General features: G+C 36.0%; 1 protein-coding gene across 4 annotated transcripts in view; it reads right to left on the reverse strand.

Moving 5' to 3' along the window:
* nAChRalpha4 (nicotinic acetylcholine receptor alpha4) overlaps positions 1-14,923 on the reverse strand; it is a 189,706-nt gene that overhangs the window by 64,321 nt on the left and 110,462 nt on the right. For 2 of the 4 annotated variants that reach the window (XM_018543853.1, XM_018543851.1), the window contains exon 4: positions 13,243-13,423. In XM_018543853.1, coding sequence (XP_018399355.1) covers positions 13,243-13,423 — 181 coding nt within the window. Of the gene's footprint in view, positions 1-13,242; positions 13,424-14,208; positions 14,390-14,923 lie in introns of all 4 variants that reach the window. The other 2 variants (XM_018543854.1, XM_018543852.1) reach the window with 1 other exon arrangement.

Consider the following 14,923-nt stretch of genomic DNA (forward strand, 5'->3'; position numbering starts at 1 on the left):
GCTACATTGCTAGTTTTATTAAATTTTCGATATACTTTTAATAATGTCCATGATATTATTACATTCCCTATCCACTCAAGAGAGCAGTTTAAAAATTGAAGAGACATATCCTGAGGGACAAGGCAAACTGAGTTTTCGTAGACCTGGATGGAAAACGACTGTGTAAATAACGTGTTACTTTGGCCCTTGGATTTGATAAGAGAAACTATAAAACTACACAGCGACTTTTACAGAATTCTGTCCCTTTGATCGTGACGATCTACCCGTAAAATCGAGGCATTCCTTTGGGGCGATAGAAAACAGTATAGCCTCTTTATCGACTCAAACGTTTTTCTCTAACGATATCGTTGGAGCACAAATGGATACTCTCTGGTACACATATTTATGCGGCACCTTTAACGTCAAACTTACCTACTTGTCTCTGAATTTTAACACTGTTTTCCCTCATATTTTCCTAAATCGTATGTGTAGACGTGGTATCTTTTAACCAATATCCCCCGCGATTCTTTTAGTAGACGTATCAGGAATATCAATTTAGAATCTTTTTACGTCGAGTAAAGATTTTTTGCACACTTGAAGCATTATTTTTAATTAAAAATAACATAAAATGATATCAAAAAGATGTTACTTAATTTTACAGATTTTGAAAAAAACTAAAAATATAATATTTATATTATACTGTCTAAATTCGTTGGAGTGGAATCTTACTCTAAAAAGTAAAAATTGAGCTAGTCTTGAAAAAGTGTGGCTTAATGTTCAATTTTTAAAAGTAAGATTTTACTCTTCATAGTGAGTCATTAAAAAAATGTTAGCCTGTTGATAAAATGGAGCGATTCCGATGGAAATAATGATGCTGTACATTTAACGATGAACATTATCTCGCGTGTCGCATTTGCCGTTCAGCAATTATCGTCACCTGCGGCGTAATATAGTGATACGGATAAGTTCAGGCAGTAAATTGGATGGCAAACGGAAATTGGCAGTCCGGTCCCTTTCTCTAAATCTCGGCGATAAATCCGGGCTGTTAAACCGGTGAGTCGTTGACGCCGCGATGCACCACGAGAATGGCGTAAAAGACTTTCTTCACACCTGCCGTGTCCCGAGCGACACGTTTATTGCCCCTCTTGTTACTGCGTTACATTCACACTTGCAGCCCTTCTAGAGACAGAAAGCTTTCCTAGCGCGCAAGCACATTAACGCTTTCCTACGCGCAACAACACATCGAGCTTGCGGTACTTGGCTTTTACTATCGCATAACGCACACTTACATACACTCAACAATAATATAAACATACATATTTATGTTTAGGAGAGTGTCAATGGATTGTGTTGAGTAAATGGATTATTGTTAAGTGAATTGCTTCTCTACGGGATGGTCCGAAACTTTCGCGCGGTGGAGCAACTAATTATAAGGAAGAAATATGCGAACACATCATCACTAAAATGCGATACCTTCTAATAGACGCTAACTAACTTTTTACTTCTAACGAAGTCATTCCGTTTAAATTTTCGTTAAAATGCACGACTTTCGCGAGCAATATTTTGGATGTCCATTGTGTTCTGCAGTTTGACCCACACCGGAATTTTATTAGCGAACGACACGAACATATATGGACGTGTGGCTTTAAGGTGCCTGGTAGTTTCGGAACAGCCTGTACGTGTATACCGAGTGTATGCCATGTGAAATTCCGTGTACTTTGCGGAATATATACGTGCGAACGTGTGCGTGTACGTGTGAGTGTGTGAACTGCATGTATAACGCTTGGCTACAACCGCGATCTCCTCTTTTAATCTTTCCGCCGCGTCGCAGTCATCCACGTGAAAGTATCACGGAACTTACTGTACAACAAAACTTACTAGAAAAACTACGATATTAAACTCTGTATGTAAAAGAGTCTCCTTTTTTAGTGAATGTTTTGGTACTTTTTCTCGCGTACAAAGTTGATGGGTGTAAATGCGTACAAGGTGTTCTTAAATTATATATTGTTGTATTTATCTAATGGCACATTCTCTTTGACGAACTTGAAGTTACCCTTATGGAAGTTTATTGTGTCGATTCTTCAATTTTTCACTCTAATAAGTGCTCCATTAATTTAGAATTTGTATTAAAATGGCGTGAAATCATTATCGTTAAAGATCCGTTTCATTTGTTAATGAATTTGATTGTAAATCTCAACGGCTTAATTTCAAATCACCTTGTGTACGTGCTGGCAATATCTTTATACGTGTATATTATATTTTTGGAAGAATAAGAAAGACAGTGGCAACACATGACATAGTCAAACTTATTAGAAAGTAAAAATGATATGCGCCGCTCATACGCATTTATGCTCGCTTATCTTACACAAAGCCAAGCCACTTCTGATTGCATCGAGAGCACCGCGGAAAATGCATTTTCGGCATGACACAGTAAAAGTAGACTCGTGTATGCGTATGTGTGTATATGGATGTATATCGCGTCTGTGTACGTGTAAGTGCGTGATAAAAGCGAAACGTACAAAAGGCGTCGACGCCACTATGAAAAGTCGAGCCCCCATGGAAAAGGTATAAAATTCGTGTGAATTATTCGAAGAGGAATAACGTCAATCGCCACTTTCGATTTATAAAGATCAAATCGACATATATATATATATATATATATATATTTATCGATTTGATTTCATCTCTCATTTGTTCACGTCATTCGTAAAAGCCCATTCAATTGGGTAAGCGTATATAAGTTGTGATTGTAGTTGTAAGAATTGACCGAGATAGATAAGAAGAGTTTGTGATTTATCAATTCTTACAACTACAATAAATTACAATTACATTTACGCGATTATAAAATGAGCTTGAAACACAATTGTACAATTGAGTTAAGAATATATGTTCCATCCAAAATCCATTTCTATCAATGTAAAGCAACTTTAATCTTGATTTACCTTACTCTCAATCTTCTTTTAGTTCTAAAAATTAGAAAAAGATAAAGAGTAAGTCAACCAGAAAATAAATTTAATTTATATTGATAGAAATGGACATAAGAGGACGCAGCAAAGTTCACGCAAGCCATTTCTTACGATCGCTTCTTGCGATTACTTTTTATAGCCGTTCAATAGGTAGGTACGATAAATGATAACGTTCGCATTAGTTTCGATTCCTCGGTAAAAAAAGACACGGAGAAACGCCTGAGACGGACGATCGCAGTAATATAAAAACTCTTTTCTCTCGCTGCCTCTGAACCTTCTCTCCTTAGATTAGTACGACTCGAAATAGTCTGATTTACGAGCGTTCAATAATAACGAGAATTGCATCGGACGCGTTATCGATTATCACAATTCGAACTGATGCACTCAACTGGATACTCCGATTTGTTTTTAGATGGATTGTAAATCGACGTAATGATGGACATGAGTTCGAGATGTGCCCCGTTTTATTTTCGGATTTTGCGAATTGATTGATTAAATTTAATTCACTTATGAATTTCTATTAATAAAAGTTACATGCGATTAGCATTAAGAGAATCGCACATGGATATCTTTGATTGTTACAATAATTTACAATTATTTTCTTAAAATTGTTTGCAACGACATTTATTACGTTTCTTTATATTTACTGTTGTTCTAAAACTAGTCTAAACATTTTTTTCTTGTGATGTTAAACGACAGCTTTTTTTTTTTACGTAAGATCTAAAGGTGTAAATTCCAATTACGAAATCCCATAATTCCGAAAATGTGGATATTACGGAAAAGAGAGAGAGACACGGAAAAGCTTTTTTTAAAGGTACTATATTTATGTAAGTATGTAGGAAAGTGTAGGCAAAAAAAAAATAAATTCTACAATTGCGAGCTTTTTCTGTAATCGTGAGAAACTATCACAATGCTTTTAGTTACTAATACAACAGTGTTAACAAGTCATTACTTTAACTGCAAAATAAAAGTCTAAATTTCATATTATATAAGTTTCGTAATTAGTATAACAATATTTAGAAAAAAGTTCTTCTCTTTTTTTATTATTAATTCAATTGAGAAATTGTGGAAATTTGAAAAAAGATAAATAAATTAAGCAGCTCATTATTTAAATAATGATGTATATTTTTTTAATGTCACGATTTGATCAGTAATGATAGACTTATTTCTATGTCAAGAAGTCAATTACAAGAAACGCAATGCGTAATGAACGCGAATATAAATTCACATGAATTAATTCACGTATACGTCCTATAGAACAAAAATATCTTTTGAAGAGAATAATTTAACGCCAGAATCGAATCGAATTAAAAAGACTTTTCGTGAAAAGCCAGCTGATTTCCACAGAAACATTAGATCCAGCATCCCTACCTACACACGGCCATTGTCGAGTGTGACGGAGGTATGCTTGTGGCACAGCTTGGCTGTACATTCTAATGCGGTGACAGGATTTCACGCTAGGTATGCGATCGACGTATTGCGATCCTGATGGCATATAAGGTCGATGGTAGTCGACGGCGTGTCGAGTTCGGTCCAGTCCCGTCCCATCGTCTCGCATCGGTTGGCAGCGCGTCGGTTGTTCCGGCAAATATCGGTAGACTGAGCTCTGACCCGGTCACGTTGACATGAACCACTCAACAAGTCAACGACTCGCCGCTGCTAAGTTAAAGCCGCGAAAGCACTATACTTTCCCCTAAGGGCCTCTTAAAGGGGATGCGCCCTTTCCACGCTTGAGTGCGACCGGAATTCCCGTTTTCCGATGAATATCTTGCGCTGCGCGGCCCTTCGCTCTTATGTGAAAACCTTTTCGGACAGAAAGACTTTTCACGACACAAGTTAGCGCGGGCAGTCGCCAACGCTGTTTTATTTCGAGTTTAATAAAGTTGTGAAAGCGCTCGTAAAAGTCACACGACAGAGTTCGCGGAATGTTGTCGTTTTTCAATCTTTATACAGCTTAATAAAAAATATTGCATATAAATAACATTTTACATATAAATTGCAGTTACGGCATTGATCGGAGAGTTGACAATTTTTTAATAGTTTATACACTGTACTTAAAAATGTTTTAAACGTTATTGAAGAATGTAAAAGTTAATGTCATGCCTAACATAGCTGTCCTTATTAGTGTACCCTTTAAGCCAATGTGCTCATTAATGAATTGATTATTAAATATTAATTATTAATTATTATAAATAGTAACTGCAAATTTATCTGCTTGAAGTCAATGTCGGTTTTTCAATATTTCTTTTCCTTATAATATTTTTTTAATCTGAAAAATGTTTTACAATGTTTTTAATAAAAATAAAGGAAATGTTTTCGTCACTATTAAAGTGCTTTTCCAAGAGACGGTGGCTGTATTAATGTATTCTCTATCTGTGTGCCTATTTGCATGTGACTCATTTTAACATAATACCATAGTTACTAAAACAGATAATAAATGTAAGCTAATTGTTTCAATTAATATTACATAAATCATTGTTTTAATTATACCTACAATTTCAATGTATACTCATAACACAACGCTCTCAGCTGCAATATAGCTATAGCGATAAGCTTAAAATCTTGCGGTATTACTGGACTCACATAAATTCGTCTATATTATATGATATGTATCTTTCGAATTACAATATTTTACTATACTTTACTATATTTTAATGGAGTCTAAAAACAGAATATTATTTTTGGTACTATATTATTATATTAATAATTTAATTTAACGAAGAAGTACCTTATTTATTGTGCTACTTCCGTTTATGGTCTGTTCAAAATACTGAAATACAAAGGTATACTAATAGGGACAGATGCAGTGATAGAAACATTCTCGTCTGTTTAGCTGCTGCTTTTGCAGACACGAAAAAATAATGCCAATATTGTATGTAATAATTTTTTAGTAGGTATACAGTGAACTCATACATGTTACAATAATGTAATAAAGTTTTTTAAAAACTTCCAAAAGTCCTGTTTTTGTCAGCAATTGGATTTGAATTTATAGATGCTGCAAAATCAAACCCTGCACAATCAATATACTGAATACATATCTATGTATATAGACAAAAAACAAAAGAGCGCAATAAATATGCATATATATCACTATGAATATGTATGGGCACAGCATTTGTTTTATTACACATGTGCATTTCGAGAAAACATCGCTTTTTGGCGAACACGTTCTGTCTAGAAAGTTATACCGTCTAATCTACAAAAAATTTTTTTATTTTTTAATGAATATTGTGTTGTAATATTTTAATGGGAATATGGTTTAATGGAACTATTATTATCGCGTTTTAAGAAAATATCAATCGTAACTTTGTTAAGGAAACATGTGAAAGATACGCGTTACATATCAAGATATTTTTTATTTTATTTTATTACATGTCAAGCTTCCAGATATAACCGGATTCGAGGCGAGTGGTGGTGTCGCGTATTGGAAAAGGAATTATTGTGAAAGGTCTTAATTAGTGACGTGAGCGAAGCGTATAACTCCGCTTCACTTATCAATTTCATCATCGGTTATCCCGATATTGTGCGCTGTTATCACGCGTTGAAATATAATTTTTCGATGCGAGACAAAGCGCGTTATCACAGACCGTTGATTACAAAGTTGCAACAGGCGCGTTAAATAAGATTAACGTATCAGACAGTTTTGATCCCTTTGGATATTATAATTCCTTCATGTTCTTTATAAGCGTCCCTCTTTCTCTTTTCTCTTTTTCTCTCTATAATATGCAGTGTGTGTGTGTGTGTACGATAGATGTATGTCAATAAATTGATTAACGAAAATGCTTTTATATTCATCTTCTTTATTGAATGTGTAATTATATAGTACTTCTGTAATCGTAATTTCTCGGAAATGTAACTTATATGCCGGTAAGGCCAAGTCGTAGAAATCTCTTTTTTATATAATTTTTCTCACACTCTCTATGAGAAGCTTGCTTCCGAGTTCGATAAGATTTATTACGAATTCAACTGCTTGGCTGCGTTGCGCACACCGGTGCACACTAAAGGTCATCGCACACAGATTTAGTCTTGACCGACGAAACTTCGAGCATAAATCCTATGGACAATATAACTCAGGCTGAACAGCTTGATGGTCAAGATGATAATATGCTTTCGCCAATATTACCATATCCTCTTATAACAATTTGTATTATCAATGCTTGTATGTATATCAATAATCTGACTTTTCACGTGCTTGCACGATATCAGTGAGCTTAATCCAATTTTTCGATCGGATTGTCACGAAAATAGCGAAATAATCTCACGTTTTCTACGTGAAATTTATTTCACCGGAATAATTTCAATATCTTCAATATATACGCTTTTTCCTTTACACCGATATACCAGTGCATAGCTTGGTAAAATTGCTCCGTTGTCTCGTACAGAGCTGTCTATATTGATTTCTGATCCAAACGACCTGCTACTTCGATTGAAAAGGAAGAGAGCGTGCAGCAGCTGAACGCCATCCGCGGAACGGGGACTTCGCAGGAATTCAGGAAATTGAATTATTATCGTCTGTTCGTTCTGAAACTCGCGTGTGTCCGTCTCGGATGACTGACCCAGCAATAACTCGCACAGAGCTGCGGAATTTCCACGGACAATCGACGTCGCAGCAGAGCGGATAAATATCAGGACTGCCGGAAATCGCTCAGCCGCGATATTTGATCGATCGAGTGTAACGCGTGGGGTTCATCCAGATATTTTTTTTTATTATGAATACGCAAAATCGGCCGGCGCAGATTAACCGAAACAAACAAGTCGTATTATTATCAGCATAACGAAATTATACAGCTAGCGAACGTGTTGATTTATATACATCTATATTTTGTGAAAATAAAATTAATTACATTATATTATACGTCACGCGCGATGTTTTTTTACGCTTCAAATATTTTTACGAGATACTAGAATTTCGTAAATGCGAGACATCTCGTAGGGAAGAGTTTTCGAATGCGTACTGGTCATCAAAAATATTTTATATTAATATTTAATAAAAGCAATATTTAGTAACAATAACGTAAAATACATGAGAAATAAGTAATGTGGACAAAAATATAATAGCCCCTACGTCTTGTTTTATGAACGGCGTTTGAAAAATCAGGTGCATCTGATATTAAGTTTTATTCAACTTATGTAGCTGATAACAATGTAATTATCTGATTTTACTATAAATTTTTGTATTTTTGAAAGAAGATTTATTGTAGAATATTTTGCATTTATTATATATACATATTTGCAATTATTATAAAGATTAAATCAATATTTTTACAAAATCTATAGTTTTCTAAATCGTACCATTAAAAAATAAGATTGATAATTGACAATAATAAAACTAATAATTGATTTGAGTACGAATGTCAAGTGCAAAAATATATTTAAACTAATTTTATTTTAATGTCTTTTTATTATTATTATTTAACAATTATAAAATACCTGATTCTTTTTATAAATAAATAATTAAAATTCGGCATTAATTAATTAGTTATTAAATATTATTTAATGATTACTTTTATTAATCTTACACATTTAACTATTCTTAATCATATATTCAATACTTTCAAAAATCTATGGTACGACTGGTTGCCCAAATTTCTTTTATGTTACAAAAAGACTTATAACAAATGAATTAGTAATTGGTAACAAGTTAAACATGTAATAACGAGAGAGTGTCCGAAATCTCAAATTACAATTTCTAATGTTCATAAAATAGTGCGAAGATATAATAAGAAATAGGTTAAGTGCGTTTTCGGTAACTCTCCCCTATATATTTTAAACATTATCGAACATCCTGATACCGCGGCGCGATATAGGTACATATTATTAATGGTGTCATTATAGAACGAACAGCCAAATTATTCGTTGATGGGTCATGCGGACTAGGGAGCGCACTGACCCCGTGCGACTATTTTATTTATGCGATGTGCAAATTGTTCGATATTGCTCCACCATATAAATTACACGGGTTTCCTATCCATTGAATAAAACGTCAGCAGAACGATCGCGTTTTGTGCGTGTAGAATGTAACAACTCGAAATAAGGAGAACATATTGTTAAAAAGGAAATTTCTAATTTTCATCCTATAAAGATGTAATTAAAAGAATAGTTTTTCTTGTAGATTTTGTTGTCATGGATACGATAAAAATATAAATAAAGTTTATAGCGTTTGGGGGAGCACTTCAAAAGTGTGTTTATTCAAATTTTAATATTTCTGTTTAAGATATTCTTGAGGTATTCCCCAAACGCGCGCCACGAACTTTTTAATAACTTTATTGCATTTAGGAAGTCAAAATCTATAAAAAGAAAAACACTGTTTCTTTTACTTACGTCTTTTTGAACAAAAATCGGCCTCTTTTTAATATTCTTTATATCTTCCAGAGTTAGGTGTTGCGCACAATCGAAGAACAGGAAGCAAGGAATAAAAATTTGATTCTTGTATTTCACAGTACACGATTTCTGATAGATAGAAATTCTTCTGATTGTACGCAGCTCCTTGTGGTAAGAGAACGTAACAGCTGGAGTCAATTCTCACGAGGGTCACACACAACGCTAGAAACGGAGGTAAAATCGCTCGCCATCCTATATTAGAACATCAGATCTGCTGTCAGCGGCCACCCGATCTCCTTTTGTAACTTGAGCTTCATTTTATGTACCATCTGGTGACACCAGAAGAGACACGCGATTGGCATAGATATGCGCGGGAATGAGCGCATTGAAGCCGTGTACGTGCACTGGAATATTGATCCATTCTTTATCGTGGCAATAAAGCATGCTGGCAGAAGGAAGACACGGAGAGACGATACGCGAAAAGTCGTATTATCTCGCGATGCACGACTGGAATTGTCCGACAGACAAGCGTGAATGAAGTACTGCGCACTGTGCACGTTCGTAAGTATTTTTTGCACATTTTTTTTTTCTACGATTACGCAGTTTGTCGAATTGATTTTTCGCGAGCAAGAGTTGCGAATAGTTTCCAAATTGTAATTAATTGCACGTTAAAAAGTATTTGGTGGCCTTGGGAAAATTCTAATTGTAAAAATTGCAAATTGTAAAATTGATTTAGCTTCGTTATCGAAGGAATCGTTGTCTGTTGTATCGTTTTATAGGTCTGCGAGATACAATACAACGATTTGTCCTGTGGAATATAGCGCTTCAGTTAGTGCGCGCCTCTAATCCGATTGGCGGGACTAACGAGCCATGCGTTGCTGCAAAAAGCGTGGAAATTCTGCAACGGAAAGTTTTAACGATGTAACCATGGGAATGTGTGCGGAACTTACGAATGAGCAGTGGATCAAAAAGGACACACGTGTACTAAAAAATAACATGTACATCGAAACTGTATTATGTCGCGAGCGCGTAATCGTTTAACCCGGTATTAATTAATGTTATTATTATATAATTATAGATTCGTATAAGCGTATGGTAAAGTTGCAAATATGCTATGCAATGTAAAATTATATAATTTTTTGCGTACATATTTTAATTAATCATGCTTCATATAGCGTGACTAAAAACAATGCATTACATAGTAGTTTAAAACATTTTGTATTTGAACATTAAAAAAGGTGCATTAATTGAAATTGCTATTTGAATACGAGAATAATAAAGATTTCCTTGATATCAATCCAAAAGCTCGTGCATAATACTCTGGAGTTTTTTTTTAAAAAAAAGCTGCAAAAATGTTGTCTCTGCGTTAGAAATTTATACCAAATTTATTCCGCGGCTAAATGACTTTTAATTTATAACTTAGTAGAATGCAGTAAGTTGCTTTTGGGAAAGGGAGATACTTTCCAGTTGTATTCCTTTCGCGGCGGACACAAACATTTTGATCACGAAGGAAAAATTCAAAAAGCTCTGCGATGCGCGGCTAGCGACTCTGCCGTATCGATCGCCTCTCGATCGTCCTACATTTCCCGCGGGCTCGGTCTAGACAAGTAAATTGCGTTGTCGACGCGTTTAATTGCGCGCTCAACCCGGATCAGCTGGTCAAATTAGCAATCGAGTTCATGTGATATGATGGATAAAATAACAGATCGCCGTTTGAATGCTCGTTTAATAGAATATCAAATTAAATACCGGATATTGGAAGAATCCGTTCATTCAATCTATTTTGTTCCAGAATAAATTATAAACTTTTTTCTTGGTACCTCTCCCCCTCCTTCCCTCCCTCCCTCCCTCCTTCCCTCGTATACACTTCGATTACAGTCCTTTGCAAAAGCGTACTTTCATATTGTCTTGTGAATGTTGTAGAACGGAGTTTTGTGTATACATAGTTATTGGATAATAAAATTGTAAAGCAAAGAATGTATTCGAAAATAAATCTTAAAGTAAATTGTGTTTCTCTCGAATAAATCGGAAACGATCTACGTCCTATAACATAAAGTAGCAAATTTATTGGAGTAAATTATAACAACACATAGTTTAAGAAAAAATTGTTAAAAAAAAATAGATTAAAATTGTAAACTCTTTGCGTTAATTATTTCTGATAACTTATTGTTTCCTACTTATACAAGAAATTATGTAATCTTTTTCTATTTTGTTTTTGTTGGAACATTTGGCGATAAGTGGACGAATGTAGACGTTGTTACAGGGTGACAATTCTTGTAATTGCCGCACATAAAAGAAACAAAGTGTCCCCGTATTGGCACAACCGAATGCGTATGGCTGTCTTTCGTTTCATGTGTCATGATGTGCCGATGTCGCGACATTTTATACCTTTCCCACGTGTGTCGAGTAGTAGTGACGCTCTATGTTTAGTAAAGAGAACAAGCTAGAGAAACAAACAACTAGAATCCACAACCGGCGTATCGACAACAGTTTCGTAATCGTGGCTTTAGCGTTCTCCAAATTCGGCTTCTGAATATTGCAAATGGCAAAAAACGAGGCGCGACTGACCGGAAGCGGATATTCGCTCCCTTCGGCGTTTGTATCGTGATCGAGACATCCTTTGGACCTTCAACGTATCATTTTTTGTCTTTGTCGAAGCGAGGATCGGAGAGATCACGTCTTTTTTCGTATTTGATGGTTTTTTTTTGCAATAAATATAATATATCTTCATAACAAATCTGATATTGTATATTATTCACGAATAGATATAAAAATGATTATATTATATAATTATTATAAGTTTACGAAATAAAATTTTTATGATACCAAAGAAAAGATTACTAAAATGAAAGGTAATCGAATAATAAATTGAACCTCGATTATCAAAAATTTCACAACAATATACCAGTGATTATATACATGTTCTTACATTCTTTATATTTTAAATAGTCTTTACAGAAATCAGTTCACACACTAATTGTGCATATTGATTTGTTATTTTTCAAAATATAAGAAATACACACAGTGACACGTAAGATATTATATCGTTAGAGAGATAAAGAGTGTTGAAGTTTTTTCTTATCTCACTATGTCTTTCTCATCGCGAAATAAATTCAGCGCAACAAGATCTATCGCTTAACAAATGTTGACGGTGCGATCTCATCCGACATGTAACGGTAAATCTCTCGAATCGCTCGTACGTGCACTCCATTACAGTCTGACATAGTGGACATTGGATAAGCTCGTCGATCCTCGCCTAGACAGCAAACACGAGCCGCAACTGACGGATGCGTTTAGATGACTCGCGAGCCCGCCGATTTCTCGAGCACACCGTATGTAGAACGATATGAAAATGAGCCGACCACGCGTCGTACCACGATGGAATGATGGTCAATAAAATAACACTGCAGTCCACACCACGTAACAATATCCAAATATATGCACACATATATAGGGTGTCCCAGGTGCCCCATATTCTTGTTTTATCTACGAATTTCTCGACCAGTTTGGAGTAGATCTCCCTGATAATTTTAAAATACTAACAAAGTTTAAATTGTTATTAAAAGCAAGCACTATTGTGTAGACACGCGAACGGATAATTCATTTCTCATTTAATTTCAACAATTTTCGAGAAATAATTACAAGGATATTCGTTCAAATCTTTTCTAAAATAAGATCAAGTCGAAATTGGTAAAGAAATACATACAGGGAATGCAGAGTATCCGGCGCACCCTGTATACATGCGTAGACGGATGAGTATAAATATACGTAATAAATATATCACGTGACGTCCAAGATTAGCGCATCGCAGGAACGATTACGGGTGTCAAGGAGGCATTCTTTGACAAAGAGAACACAAAATGGAAAACGAGCTAAAGGATAACGTTAGAGTAGACCGATGATGAGCAAGTATTCTCGAGACTAAATGCTTGGAGACTGCGGTTCTCGTGCTCGTTGCGTTGTAGTAATGCGACACCTTAAAGCCGTCATAGGTCCAGGAGCCTAACTTCAAAACACAGGTCTGTACGTCGTACGGAAAGAACTCAACGTCGATGGAGCAGGAGGATTTATATACGGCCGGCGGTTGCCACACGACCAATCCCGAATAGTAGACCGTGGCCTTGGTCATCAGCGTCACCTCGTAGTTCCCGTCGGCGCTGGAATCACCGAAGAAACGAGCCGAGCGTGATCACGATTGGCTCGGAGAGAAGGTCTCCGGATGCTGCCACCCTATCTCCCCCTTTCCTCTTTTCTTCGTTCCCTCGCTATCCTTCTGTCTTTTACGATATCGGCTTCACATGTATCGACAAAATGAATCTTGTTCACGTTTACACCGTTATCGTGATATTTTCACTACTTTGCGAAACGCTTCTTCTGATCGTTCAGAAGAGGCTTCAAAACGGAAATCCGATATATCAGATTGAGTCGCGAGATCGATAACTTCGGAAATAATGCGGATTCGTGTTTCAATCTCACTCGAGAGATACGTAACGACAATTGACTTTGCTTTTGATAAAAGTAAAAATTACGTGATTAAATGTTTTCTTCTTTAGAGATAGGATTTTAATTAAAAAGATAATATTGTTCTACTGTTCTGGAAGAATAGCCGATTGGATATGTCATGCTTAATTTACGATGACTCCCTGCCCTACAATAAATATGATCGTATCATCTCGGGCTATATGGCAGCATCCGTCTTCTGTAACAGCATCCGTGTTCTCCCTCTCGATCGTTGGAGACCCACGCGACGAGCCAATCGTTTGTGATCTACTCTACGCTTAGGATCTATTTGATCGCCGTCCCGGAGACGCATCCCGTACAGAGCCGTGTCGGATCCGCGTCTCGGACGTTCAGCGGGCTAATTAGGGTCTCAGTTAATAGGGGCTCGAAGGGGTTGGTCGGGAAGAAGGGGCACGACTTAACGGCTACCATGCGAATTTACCTTGAAGCCGTCATAGGTCCACGAACCGAACTTGAGGACGCAGGTCTGCTCGTCGAATGGGAAGTATTCCACGTCGATCTCGCAGGATGATTTATATATGGCCGGCGGCTTCCACTCGACCAATCCTTGACTGTAGATCGTGGCCTTCGTGGCCAAGGTCACCTCGAAGTTGCCGTCCGCGCTGCGAGCGAGCACATTAGTGGTTCTGGGCGCTGCGGCGGTCGAGCTTACTTTGTACTTTCGATTCGATACCAAGTCGTCTTTTTTGTTTTTTCTTTTTTTAAATTTATTTCTGTACGTGTGCGTATGTGTATACATATGCATTTTAACGTTGATTAACGGTATCTTGTAAATAAATAAATAGAGATCTTACTTGAACGTAACAAATTGGTTAGTCTTTTTTGCAGGCGTTTCATTAGCAATCGAGGATAAAAAATAGATCCGCGCAAATAAAAGTGATCTTTCCGAGAACAGACACAACTTTAACTCAGATGTAGGATTATCTGGCTCGAAGCGTTCACAACATTAAATTGAATTATCGCACAGGCTCTTATTTCGATTCACTAACAATAAATCTGAAAGCTGAGGCACGTATTAATCAATAATCCGACTTTACAACTAGTTAATAAAACCTAACAATTATTTGTTAATTTTTTTTATTATTATCCTATCCATAATTTAGATAAAGAAAGAAAGCTTTATTTCAGCGTTAATA

The sequence above is a fragment of the Cyphomyrmex costatus genome, unplaced genomic scaffold, assembly GCF_001594065.2.
Source record: "Cyphomyrmex costatus isolate MS0001 unplaced genomic scaffold, Ccosl1.0 scaffold40, whole genome shotgun sequence".
Lineage (NCBI taxonomy): Eukaryota > Metazoa > Arthropoda > Insecta > Hymenoptera > Formicidae > Cyphomyrmex > Cyphomyrmex costatus.